The sequence below is a fragment of the Atractosteus spatula genome, chromosome 8 (assembly GCF_055471065.1).
Source record: "Atractosteus spatula isolate fAtrSpa1 chromosome 8, fAtrSpa1.hap1, whole genome shotgun sequence".
In the NCBI taxonomy this organism is placed as follows: Eukaryota; Metazoa; Chordata; class Actinopteri; order Semionotiformes; family Lepisosteidae; genus Atractosteus; species Atractosteus spatula.
Genome location: NC_142713.1, coordinates 57,183,902 through 57,197,751, shown reverse-complemented (window position 1 = coordinate 57,197,751; position 13,850 = coordinate 57,183,902). Strand labels below are relative to the sequence as shown.

Below are 13,850 nucleotides of genomic sequence, written 5' to 3'. Positions count from 1 at the left end.
AGGCAGATGATGGCCATTTACATCACATCTCAAAGAAATGGAAGCTTTTTAAACTTAGTGTTAAGTGATTTACCCAAGTTCCATTTGCTCTCCTCATTAAATATCAATCAAAACAGAGGTTTCTGACCTCACTTTGAAATTACTACACATTTTAACACTATGAAACAAAATTCTACAGGTTCAAGATTTCATTAGCATAACTGTTACGAGCTTCCTTTGGCTTAAAGATTTGATTATAGTCCAGTGTTACTGAATGTACAGGGTTTGAACAATAATGGTACTGCACAGATCACAAAGAAAATCTCACCTCACAAAGGAGAGCTTCCTTTTCACCAACAATGTTATCAAGAGAATGCACCTGCATCTAAAGAAGATGGAAGGGAAAAATATTCTGTGAAAATGGAATAAATATACTTACAGTAAAACTTTCCAAAAAAGGCCAAAAAATCGTAAAAACATTAGTGATTGAAGATCCTGGCCAAGGTATCTAAAGCAAACTTAATATGCTGCTTAGATTTTTACACACAAAAAACTGTTTTTATTAGGTTTAATATTTTTTGCTTTTTCATTTAAAGGATTTCCTTGTTATTCTGTAAAAATCACTTTAGGAAAAATCCTAATATAATTTAAAATCAAGAGATTAGTCAGTAGCAAACATGAATGCCCCTGAAAAGATTTCTGACAATGCTAAGACAAATGACAAGGAGTTTGATTTACCTGGAGATCAGCATTAACAGCGCACAGCTCAGCCATCTTCTTCTGAAGGTGGTCAATGTCCACCATATTCTTAATGTTCTAACAAAAGACAAAATGGGGAATCTGTTCTAAAGAGCAAATGTCAATATAAAGCAGAAGATGTATTAATCCCCTTATTTTCATAACACACATTTCATTAAAGGTAAATACGGACAAGAACATATTTACGTACAGGCAACTGCTCAAGTGTTAGCAGGTGGCAATCCCAATATGCTCATGTAGCTTTTTCAAAAGCTAGACACTTCAGTTTTTCAAATTGACAAATATTAATTCCCAATTTGAAAAAAAAATGATGAAAACGAGACAAAAACAGAAATTTCTTACTCAAACAGGACCTCAAACAGTCCCGTGTTGCCTTTTTAAATGGAAAACATACCTCCTCCTGCAGTGAAGCGATCTTTGAAATAAGAGATTGATTCTCTCTTTCCTGCAAGTTAAAATGTTTGAATATGGTCAGTAATGCCTCAAAAAGAAATAAAATCAGGAAGAGCGGCTCATTCCAAAGATGGAAAAAACATGTAAACTGCATTGTGCATTTGAAGGCAAACATGAATTTCCAATTTTTTTAAAAAAAGCAGGCTTTTAAAATAAAAGCATCACATGTTGTTGCTGTTGGCTACATTGATGAAACCGACTTCCTTCAAGAAACTGGGCTAGATCCTCAGATCAATCTTAATAGCAACCAAACAGCCTAGTTTGCAAATTCTGATATTTTTATAAAGTATTACATCACTACAGACAAGTAACATATCGGAGATTCTTTTTTTCTGGCACACATTCCAATGAGTTCTTGAGCCCAGAAAAATGTTCACTGCATCCACTTTCACAAATCCAAGTTGGCTACTTCTACTCATGCATGAGAGTCCATCCAGCCCGTTGTACATTCTCCATCACTCTCAGATACACCAGAAATGCTGCTATTTACACCTGTTGCATGAAAGTTAGGAGACTATTTGGAGAGCTGTGGAGAATATTGGAAAGACTGACTCCAGCTGAGAGGCGTTTTAGTCACACAGGTGGTACTGGTCTTGCTGGGAACCAACCCCTTTGGAGAAGGGATAACTTGAATTAGAGTAGTCCCGATCTCGGAAATCTAATCTGCATATATTGATGAGGTTGAGAAAAAATTTAGAACGCACCAAAAATCCCCACAAAAGAACTGCTGTTATACCCTTGATCCAGGTGCTTCATTCAAACCGTTCCAGTAAGGTGCCTATTGTATAAATTAGTACTCTGCAGACCGGCATTGCAAAAGGAATGTAAAAGGTTTTTCCATTCTAATTGGCTTTGTCTGGTTAAAATAAATGAAGGAAATCCAGACACACAGAAGGATAAAACTAGATTTTCGAATCCCAGTTGAGGCGACATCGATAAGTGTCATGTTTCTGAGCCCGTGAGAGGCTGCAAAAAGACAGCAGCCTTGAGGCTGTATCTCTGTAAAAGGTCAAACCAATGGCTTGAAAGTGGATCTGATGAACCTACTTGTTTAATATTACAGATTTAAAGGTTTAATACTGGAGATTCAAAAGATTAAGCAACACATGATGTACTATATAAATCCCCCTATATGTCTGAATCCTATGATACTTGCTGTTTAAATGTTAAGAGCAACTACTTTTTCTAGAAGGAATGGGTACTGATGGATTTAAAGTTGCATGAGTTTTCTGGTACTGGGACAGAAGGGTATTTTTCTTATAAGGGATGGGTGGATGGATGGATGGATTTAGGGAGTCGGAGATGAAGTCTCAATGAGGAACCTCTGTCATCTGCTAAAGGGCTCGCCCCCAGAGCATGAGGCGGCCTCCTGCTGGAGACTACTGCTCGCTCTGCTTGACAAATGCTGCTGGAAATCCCGTTGGTGGCACTTGACTGGAGAGCAGTAGGATGTTCTGGTCTCTAGTTCGGCACTGGAAATGAACAGCTAGCTTGGCGAAACCTTGCTGTTGGGTGGTAACCCTCAGCATGGTTGTGTTTGGTGACCAGTGTCCTCAAAGCATCAGAGAAATTACAACGCTTCTTTTTTGCTTAAACCTTTCAAAGATCAAATTTGTAAAATGTTTCTAATGAAATATTTAAGCCCAAGGTATTGCGTAAGTAATTGCAACGCTAAGCACCTTTCAAAACTCGCATTTCTTCGGAGTTTCATTGCATATTAAGAAGGCAGGTAACTTATAAAGCAACCGAGTCTCTAAATTTCTCAGATTTTCGGTTTGTACACGTTTTAGCATATCTGACCGCCTGACTCTCACCATCTGTTTGTTCTGAGCCGCAGACCTGGCTCTGTTCTCCTCCATGTTATTTAGAGTTACTTTCATTTCCTCCAGTTCCTCCTTCAGCAGCTTCTCCTTCATGGCAGACTGCTGGCCACTGAAACAAAGCAAACCTCAAAGTAACTGACCCAGCCACAGCTGAAGGAATCACAGGCTGGTGCTGTGTATTGAGATTTGACAGTTGGATACAACTATTGAGCGGCAAGCTTTTTTTCTTTATGATGCAACTTCATCAGTTGAAGTTACTATGAAGTTACTATAAAGTTTACCCATTTATTAAACTCAGCATTTCCCAAATGGACATCATAACCCCAATGTTTCACACTCAGTTGTTTAACAACTGAATATGATCAAGGTCATGTCCTCTCGCAATATGCAATAATACATTTCAATTACCTCCTTTCAGAACATTAAGAGATTTGCAATCAAAATTAAAAATAAAATGCAATGCAGAGAGCACTTTCACATAGTTTCCACTTGTGCATTTAAAACCAAGAACAGGTGGCAGCTCTTTGTGCAAATGATTGTGGGAGTATGAAACTATCAAGCCATGCTATTGAGGTTGACACCCTAGCTTCTGTCAAGATCACTGAGATCATGAGATCCCAGATCTCATCCAGTCGTTTCTTAAAAGCAGCTAACGTGTAAACTTCAATAACACGGCTCGGTTACAGTCAACTGGATGATCAATTAGCCACTAACTAGCAAACAAGCTAGATTTCCTGAATGGCCTCTGCTTATTTGTAACTGCATACGTTCTTATCCATCTTATACATTCATTCATCATTAACAGGCAGGCGAATGTGACGCTATAACATGCGCTCCTAATGCAAGTTTTATTTTCCCTTCTGCAGTGATCACATTAGATACATTTCAAGCAGTACACCCAATTAAGGGTTCTTCTCAAACTGGGCTCAAAAACAGGACAGATAACATTCAGCTTTGTAGGAGTGAAAACAAATTTCAAAATACAAGACAGAAAAAGCAGACCAATCAGGCTGTGATTCACAACATATCAGGAACCAAGACCAACAGAGGCAGCAATCCACTAGGACAATGCAAGGGAACTACCAGTACATAAGACAAGACCTGCAGCCACCCATCACCTTTTAGCCTGTGTCTTGAGGTCCTCATTTTCTTCCATTAATTTATTGTTTGTTTCCTCCATGGTGTCCACAGCCAGTTTCAGCTTACGCACCTCATCCTGCAGTTTTTGGTTGTTGAACTGGAGGTCTGCCACACAGTAGACGAGATCTGATGTCTCTCTATGAAATGGAACATAAAAGGAAAATTTCCTCATTCCCTCCGGCGCTCGTCAACATTCAGAAGTCATGTCGGATGGCTTCACAATCTCCTTTATCATATTCTCCAACATTAAAGCAAGTGACATCTAATGCTGTTAGGAATTGGGGATACATGGAAAGCTAACAAAATGGATGTCTGTGAAACTTCTTGCTCTTCACAGTTAATCCTATGCTTTTATTTGGGAATTGTTCAGATGTTCCAATTTTGGTCCTTAGGTATAATATATACAAAATATTGCTTAGATACCTATACAACAAATAAACATTTTTTAGAACAGTACAACAGCATAAACTATCCCAGTCAACTTTTTAATATTATAAAGAGATATCTCAGATTAATAAGTGAAGAAAATGCAACTGTTCCACTTACAGATCACCTCTTGACACTTCTCCCCCAAATGCCTCTAAACTGCCCACTGTCATGTTCATTGCAAAAGATTTTCTGGCTATAAAACACAAAAGATAAAGCTCTGAATCCAAATACTTGCCAGTCAGACACGCACATCTTTCTAACCGGGCAATGGAAGCTTTCTGTATATATTCCATCTCCAAAGAGACCCCCCAATGTCAAAAACGAATAAAGATGCTGGACGCAATGCAAAAAAAAGCCGTTAAGCTCAGGAGCACAGGACAATATTTTAACCCCGTAGATGACACCTTAGTATAAACGGGTAATAATTATTCCCAAACATTTGTGTCAGGTGCTCACTGGACATTCCTGCAAGGCTTTCACCTGAAAGACTGTCTGACAACTTCTGTGAGTCTTCCGTTTCACCTTCAGCTGTAGTCTCGTCCCTGCAGAAGAAAACAGTGTTTGAAATTGAACTTTTAATCCTTTATTCTGCCAGACCCTTATAGAAGCACTACCTTTTCACTGAGCATTTAGAAGATCCTTGGGCTAATTTTGAATACAGTAAAACACAAACGTAGCAGTTACAAAATGTCTTATCAGCTGCACTATTTTTAATGGATTACATAACACTATAAGTCATAAGAATAGTCAGCCCATTTGGTATTTATAAATTAATGGGCCCAAGGATTTCATGTAGCCATTTCTTGAAAGAAACCAGGGTACTGACTTCAACAAAATGGCTGGGTTGCTTATTCCATATACTCCCACAACCCTTTTGGGTAAAGACATGACTCCCGTTCTCAGTTTTCATGTACTGTGCACATGGATTGTACTTAGATTTAAATTCAGCATTTATCTGAAATATTTAGATATTTTGAAGCCATAGTAGTGAACAGTAAGTCTATCAGTTCTAAATATTTTTGAGATTTATTAACATTTCAGAATTACAAATTTAAATGACATTTGATCGCAGGATATTTGTGACTTCAGAGTTCTAACACTTCAATTAAATGCCTTAAGGTCTATATTCAGTACTGAAGAGATTTAATTCCTTCAACCTGCATGCATATTACTTCCCATAGTGATGGCAAAGAATACATATGAAAGCTCTCGCAAAGGCAGTTTCTTATATTTCTTGTTTATGTCTTAAAACTTCAAATTTAGAAAGCATAGTTGCACTAGTGAAAAGGGTAATGCACTAATGGCTAAGTGATTTCACAGGGTATTAACATATTCAAGGCCATCAGTTCAACATCAATGCCATTCTGTCCAGGGTATTCTGTAATGGGTTTTAGTGATAATTTCCTTATGTAATTCAACTGATCTACACATTCCTCAAGTGTAAGCTTGATGCATCTGCACATCATATAAAGCACACTTCTTTTAAGAAGACAGGAAGGAGGAGACAAGATGCAATGGAGAAAAGGTCCTTTTCCGAAAAGGTTAAATGTCCTCTTCAGGTGTTGATCCATTCAATTTCTGACTGCTTTATTCAATACTGGGTTGCAGGAGACCCAGCAAGCAACAGGTACAAGCAGGGCCCACCCTGAATGGGATGCCAAACCATCGCAGGGCACACACAGACACAAACATGCACACACTCGCACCAGAGCAAACAATCCCCGAAGCCAATTGACCTACCAGTAGGTTTGGACCGTGGGAGGTAGCCGGACCACCAGGAGGAAACCCACACAAACATACAGATAGTATTCAGGGTCTGGAATTAAACCCAGGTCCCCAGAGCTGCAAAGCAGCAATGCTAACCACAGCACCACCCTCTCTAGATTGATTTACAAATCTGTTACACCTACAGTTTGTTATAAAAAAAAATCTCCAGTTTCTCTCCCACAGATCATATGCTTTACCAGTCATGCATTGAGGAAAAAACATTACAACAGAACACATTTTTCTGTGTATTGCATAGAGAACAATCAGCTGCTTATCTTAAGCACTAATACCCCCAGGTGGATTAATATAATGTGGCATGCGGTTCTATTAGAAATACAGTCATTTCCAGCAATCAGAAATCAACCAATAATCCACCTACAGGAATAAGCATGCATGCCCAGGTCAAGGACTACCCTGAGAGTTATAAATTAATAAACTCAAAGTTACTCAAAAACAAATACAATTACCAAGATTAAGGTTTAGTTCAAAGCACAATTCCTGTATATGATATGTAAGAGGTCGTGAATAAATGGAGGTAGTAAACTTTAAATTGTCATGCAAGGCATTGATTCACTAGCACTTCAATTACACAATGAACCCTTTCTTTTAAGTAACTTATTTAAAATATAACAGATGCTGTGGAAACAACTAACTTAATTTTTACTTATGGAAAATGATCTTGAACTTGCAGCTCAAGAGGCCAAAAGCCTGTTTCTGTTAGATGAGAATCAGTTGATGAACGTCTCGATTTTCTTTCTTTGCAACCCACTGTCCCGCTCGGACCACATGCTCTCACCCGTGATTGCGGCAGTCATCGATCCACTCTCTCATGATGGCGTGGTAGGTCTCCAGGTCGATGGAGATGTCCCTGTGTTCCGGGTCCAGCATGTTGCACAGCTCCTCCAGGCCGCTGTCCTCGGATTCTCGGCTGGTGGTGTGCCGGAGGTAGTCGACGATCCTGGAGACGGACACCTTGCCTGGAACAGACGGACGACAGTCTGTCTTTGGATCACCGGATGCCATCCGCGAATTTTCTACGAGCCCTGTACACGGATCTTCAACAACAGTTGAGCCTGACAGATTGACCACTTCAGATTTCAACCAAAATTAAATCCGCCTACTTGTGCGGTGGAAAAAGGACAACCATATGCATTTCTCAGTGAATCACACCGGCCACCAAGGAATTCAAAACAGCAAACATTATGTAAACCTTATGTACACAGAAGCCTTAATTCCCCCCCAAAGAAACACTAGCACACGAAAGAAAAGATGCAAAATGCACATTGATGCCTTTTAATTTCTTGAAACCATCAGATTGGATCTTGTATTAAACTGAAATATACAATATAAAATATACTTAAGCTGCCCGAGTTCTTATATCTAAATATCTAAAAAAGTCAATTTTTTTTAATGTCATTGGACGCCGTTATGGACCTTCCTGGGAAGCAGGTAAGCAGGTGTTGCTATGGAAATTATATTTGCAGTCTTCTTTTCTCTCCTAAAAAAGTGTTTCAAATTGCTTTCTGTTGATCTTAACCAGTTTACCATGTAAAAGCCAGCATAGAGCTTAGAGAGTCTGGAAGCAGGCTACTTCCGTTCGAGAAATAACCGAGAGGCAAGCCAGCCTGTGGCCTATGGTGTCTTACTGCTCAGTGATGCACCATTAAGCACAAAGTACAGCCCAGGGCCCCAATACATGAATAAGAACAAGTTGTGACACAGTCAGTCAGCAGAGCTTTTAAAGAAAAACTCATTGCATAATAATTATTTCTACACTGCCCTGTGTTGGGGAAATGATGTTTGGAAAAACTTTGTTCCCTTTCCGTGTATTCTGAGTAATGAACATCATAGTGCAAAGCACGGTATGACCATTTTCTTATCACACATCATAACAAAGCACTGCCATCGAAAGAAAAGACACAGCAAGTTTAAAGAAAGTTTAAAGAAATTGCATAGCATTATACCTCATTCACGGTGGAAAATAAGAGCAAAACAGCAGGAAACTGCTCTTAGTTTCAGGCATACTTCTATAGACACTACAAAGATGAGTTGACATTTTATGTGAGGTTACAAGGCCAGCAGCTGTATTACCCCGCAACTCGCAACTGACAACCCACTGAAGCTCGGCGGGTATGAGTCTGGTCAGTACCTGGATGGGAGACTCCTGGGAAAAACTAAGGTTGCTGCTGGAATAGATGTTAGTGGGGCCAGTAGGGGGCGCTCACACAAGTCTGTGTGGGTCCTAATACACCAGTATAGTTACAGGGACATCATTTTGTAAAAAAGCACCGTTCTTCAGACAAGACGTAAATCCAAGCTCCTGACTATCTGTGCTCATTAAAAATCCCAGGGTGTTTCTCGAAAAGAGTAGAGGTGTAACCCTGGCGTCCTGGCCAAATTTCCCCCTGGTCTTTACCAATAATGGCCTCCAATTAATCCCCATCTATGAACTGGCTTCATCACTCTGTTCTCCTCCCCACTGATAGTTGATGTGTGGTGAGCGTGCTGGAGCACTATGGCTGCTGTCACATCATCCAGGTGGATGCTGTAGACTGGTGATGGTGGAGGGGAGTCTGTAAAGCTCTTTGAGTGGAGTGTCCAGAAAAGCGCTATATAAATGCAAGGAATTATTATAAGGGAATTTCAAGTGACCTTAAGTTTGAAATCCATCCATAATTTTCTCTGTCTCTTCATCAAGTACCGTACATGGTTGTGGGGGAGCCAGGATCTAGCCCAGCAAGCAATGGGAGTAAGGTGGGATGCACCCTAGACGGGGTGTCAGTCCATCCCAGAGCACACACAGACACACACACGCACACACTCACACCAGGGCCAATTTAACAGGAGCCAATGTACCTACCAGTATGACAACCGCAGCTCAGCCGCACTTGGATTCAAACTCAGTTGCTCACAAGCTCCGAAGCAGCAGAGCTTCTTCCCACACAGCGAAGAACTCCACAAGATCCAAAGACAGGGTCACCCAAGACTAATAATTCCTCTCCATTCTGGTTAAAAGGTGGTGGTGATAATTTCTGTAATTATCTGTAATCTCTAATTTCTGTAATGTCTCTAATCTCTGCCATTCTGCATCAATATTAGTGGGAGCCTGGCCAATTCTCCATCTGATAGAAAGATCCTTTTCCTGTAGGTTAAAAGCTGGTGGCTTTAGGATTCACACTATAGAGAACATGTGCGGCCTTGTGACCAGCCTTTAATCATTGTTGCTGGCTATTCCAAAGCTGCAGAGATATTGGGGAAAAGTAATTGGACACAAGTATGCTGATAGTACAGTAAGTATTGTAGTGCGACCAACCATCTGTGTATCTAACTGGGATTTGTGTATATGACTGTGAGCTGGCAAGCCATGTTTGACCAGTTAGAAACCAGTGGGAGGATGCCGCCATTTGAACTATAGTGTTTTAATTATTAATAATTCAATACCAGCAGATTTATGTTCCATAAACCAGACCAGTAGTTCTCAGCTCTAATCCTGGGGTTGTCCAGTTCTTCAGTGCAGGATGATTGACTTTGATTTTCTATTTGATTTTCTTTCCACTCTAAAAATGTTGAATGGGGTTTGAAATTAGTCTCGCCACTATACCAATTACAAATGGCACTGTAACTTCTGAGTTGCAGAGCTCCTTCACTGAAGTGGCTTTGCCGAAATATAAACTATTTGACCTCTGCAGTACGGAAAAAAAAGATGCATTATGGGAGTGTCTGATACATTGTCAGTCATAACGGAACATATATCATAATGTCATCACCTGTTAAGAACTGTTTCGACAGAAATATGTAAGTGAGCAACAAAACAGACAGATTTTAATGCCATAGTCCCAAATTGTTGAAACAATTTGCCCAAAGTAGGGTGTTTAGCAAACCAAGAACTGAGTGCATGAACATTACAAATTGCTAAGCATGTAAGCCAATCAGTTAAAGGTATGAATTAGCACCAGGGATTAACAGCACAGTTGTAACAAAAACACACAGACAGGAGCTCTGCAGGATCAAGGCTGGTCCCAGACAATTACTCTTCTCATTGAAGATAAATGCACTCTTTTAGACCAGACTTATGCTCTGTTTCCTTGTTTTATAGGCATTTAAGTCACCCTTCTATTAACCTGAACCTTTAAGAAGCCATAATAAGACAACCAGCTAAAGTTGTTCCTATTAGTTTATAAATCAGCCTGGACTAAGAAAATACACTTACCTCTGCGCTGTGTGTCACAAGCATGAAAGATGGTGTCCAAGAGATCTTCTTCACAAATCAGGCTTATTTCTGAAGCATTGTCTTTTCTGCACCGAGATGAAAGTAGATTACCTAAATACAAAAAAAAAGGCGCAATTTGTAAATTAGCTTTGGAATCATATCATCTCAGTGCAACCCTGCAAGACCCTGCAGTGCAAATATACAGCAATATTATGACAATTAAAATCGTGTTTGATCCAATTAAGAAAGGAAAGCTGTGCTGGAGTCTCGCAGGACTAAGATGTGTAAAGCACTTAGACCTTTGATAATGGTGCTGCCTTTTGCCGATCTGATTTTCTACCAGGAGGATCTCACACAACAATATCTTTATTCATTAGAAGTTTCTGCACGAGCAAAGGCTGAGATATTTTTTACCACGCATTCACAGGAGGATTTAGACAGGCATTCCATCGATATTCTTTTGATAACATCAGTGATTCAGGATAACAAGTCCACAACCAAGAAGCAGTCAGGATGTCTTTTTCCAAGTGGGCAGACAGACTGACCCTGAACCATCTACAATCATAATTGAATTCACTTCCGAACAGTGAAGGATGCATACCTGTGCCTCATGATCTTATTTTGCTATTAATCTCCCCCCCCCTTCTTAAGTTGTACAGAGTAAGTAAAAGCATTACACTGTTACATTTCCCTCTTAACACTCAAATGCAAACCGAGCTGTAAAATAAAAACGCAGAAGGGAAGGGCAGGTTTAATTACCGGTGCCTTCCCCCATGGAGAGTCTTTTCACTACCAGAGCTTGGTAGGCCCTGTCACACTCCTGCTTCTCGGGGGAGCTGTAGAGGTGGACACTGCGCGACACGGGATTGCCCTCGTTTCTGTCCAGACTGGAGCTCCTGTCCTCTGCTCTGCTATAGGTGGAGCACTTGGAAAAGCTGAAATAATTCTCCCCTGTCTGGGAGGTGGGTGTTGAGCAGCTCCGGGACCACGGCCTAATCTGCCAGGGTCTCCTCTCCCCCGTGAGGCTTAAGATGGTGTAGGTGGCGTTTGCTGGAGACACTCCATTGGCAGAGTGGAGTGGAAACGCTGAGCCGTTTGGGGTCATGACCTCCATTCCGGGACTCCTGAAGCACAGAGAGTCACCCTCCTTGTTCCTGACCGTCCGTTTTTTCAGGATAGCCTCCAGGTTCCTCTTCAGGCTGGTCTGAGGGCTGTCGTAGTTCCGGGATTGGAATTTGGGGATCTGAAAAGGCGAGTTAGCCTCTTGATCCCGTCTCTGAATGGTCTGGATCTTGCGGCAGATGCTGTCCACTGGATTGTGGCGCCTCTGGCCAGCCGTGAAATCCGAAGTCATTGTCAGATGCTCTTTTGCGGTTTTCCTCTTTCTGGAAAAACAGTTGATGCAAAAATAAAAACAATTGTAGAAATGTCACAATTTAGAGCGCTAAACCTAAAGAGTGGACAAAAACAGACTCGTGCCAATTTTTCAGCAGAAATCCTGTTTAGAAATTAATGACATTTAATGACACACGTTGTTTCCATAAAAGTACATTGAACTGAGATGAGTGTGTACCTTTGAGTTTTGGACAGCCCAGTCTTTGTTACTACACATGCTATCGAGATACTACAAACTAGCAGTGAATCAAATAGCACAGAAATTCTCCATTGTGACTTTATGAATAGGGAACAAGTTCTTCACCATCATTCACAACATTTTCATATTACCTTGAGTATTATTTGTGAAACATCATACAATTTAGCTGCGAAAAAGGAAAAACTACGGTTTACAACTAAGCGACTGCAATTCCTTTGAAGAGAGACGAATGGAACACAAGAGTATTTGTCTACGAGCAAAGCAAAATGTTAAACAGCTTATTTAAAAAAAAAAGACATTGAAACGCGAGCAATAACTATTCGCCACAGTAATATTTAGAACCAGCAGTATTATTAACAGCATCAATAATCCATTGATTGTGCCTGTGAATTAAAACAATTTAAGCATGGCGTGGCAGTCAGTGTAAGGAGTCAAACCAAACATTTGAAGTTTTTTTTTTATCAGTAAACGAGTTCAATTTGCTAAAAGATGCGTTTCCAAAAAAAAAAGTCTGGGGTGTCCATCCGTTTTGACGGAAAATAATTTTAGTTCAATTCAGTCCTATGCAGTCAAAGCATTTGCTTTACTTTTGCGGTTTGAGCAGTACACAGACATTAACCTTTTTCACTGCATCATTACAGAATTCGTACTTAAAGCTGCTGCAAACAATCTTACTTTTCTTATTCTTCGCTTTTCTTTATATCACTCGGGCTTGGAATATTCTCCGGTCTACCAAGAAATCCAGAGTATTTCCCAAATAGCCATATGATTTCAAAAGAACGCGCCAACCTGACGTACGTATTTAAAAGCCCAGCAGTCTTAAGTACTGCAGCAGTACTTCCTCATCCTCATTATCATACAAGCCATTAACGCCCCCTCGTGGCTAATGAAAATGTTGCGTAAGAAATAAAAAAATGGACTTTCTCTTCTACAGACATTAGATACTGCGGTGGGCAGGCATAACATTTCTAAATGCGTTTCCAGTGACGTCACATATACAATTAAAATGACTATTCATACAATACAGTGGTACTCGCCTTTAAAATAATTGTTACACGACAGCAGCAGACTGCTGTTTTTTTGTTTGAACGCATGATAAACTCATTGTTAAGTCATATACTGTATAATACTGACGCAGCTACCCACCTGAACTGCTTCATACATAATACTGTACAGCTTATAAATTTAAACTTAGAATGCACGGAATATACCTCCTACTGCCAAATCAATGAACTAAATTGTTAACTCTAAATTAATATAAAAATGTGAGAAATATTGTTTGTTTAATCAACATTGAATACATTTATATTTTTCCTGTTTTGATTATTGCATGACAAAGAACTAAGTGTCATTATTATGTTATTATTACTGATATATGGTGTCCTGAACAATTATTTCCTCTTTCCTCTTTCACAATGTAACTATCTTCTTAGTAATCAGAAAATCCCGTACAATGTGTGTTCTGGTCTGGTCTGTTTCAGGGCCTGCGCAAGGTCCAGGTACAGTACATGTGTTTGTGTGATCTCCATTGGCTGCTTGGTGTTTTGTCAAAGTTTAGTGTAACATGTGGTCGAGTTTCGCTCATTTTAATCTGGAGGTGCTCTGTACGTCCCTGATGTTTAGTTAATGAGCCTGTCATACCTTATTTAAGTAAATAGCTTTATGAGACAGCAGTGTTAGCACCTTTGAGCCTGAA

At 40.0% G+C, this 13,850-nt stretch overlaps 1 protein-coding gene across 1 annotated transcript in view; it reads right to left on the bottom strand.

The window, feature by feature from the left end:
- Positions 1-11,914, bottom strand: part of irag2 (inositol 1,4,5-triphosphate receptor associated 2) — a 37,420-nt gene extending 25,506 nt beyond the window's left edge. Inside the window, exons 1-10 of the mRNA XM_088924186.1 lie at positions 11,320-11,914; positions 10,561-10,671; positions 7,147-7,327; positions 5,064-5,125; positions 4,701-4,776; positions 4,133-4,291; positions 3,006-3,123; positions 1,133-1,183; positions 718-795; positions 308-364 (exon numbers count right to left, since the gene is read on the bottom strand). Of these exons, the coding sequence (XP_088780312.1) occupies positions 308-364; positions 718-795; positions 1,133-1,183; positions 3,006-3,123; positions 4,133-4,291; positions 4,701-4,776; positions 5,064-5,125; positions 7,147-7,327; positions 10,561-10,671; positions 11,320-11,914 (1,488 nt within the window). The remainder of the gene's footprint in view (positions 1-307; positions 365-717; positions 796-1,132; positions 1,184-3,005; positions 3,124-4,132; positions 4,292-4,700; positions 4,777-5,063; positions 5,126-7,146; positions 7,328-10,560; positions 10,672-11,319) is intronic.
- Between the last annotated feature and the right edge of the window lie 1,936 nt (positions 11,915-13,850).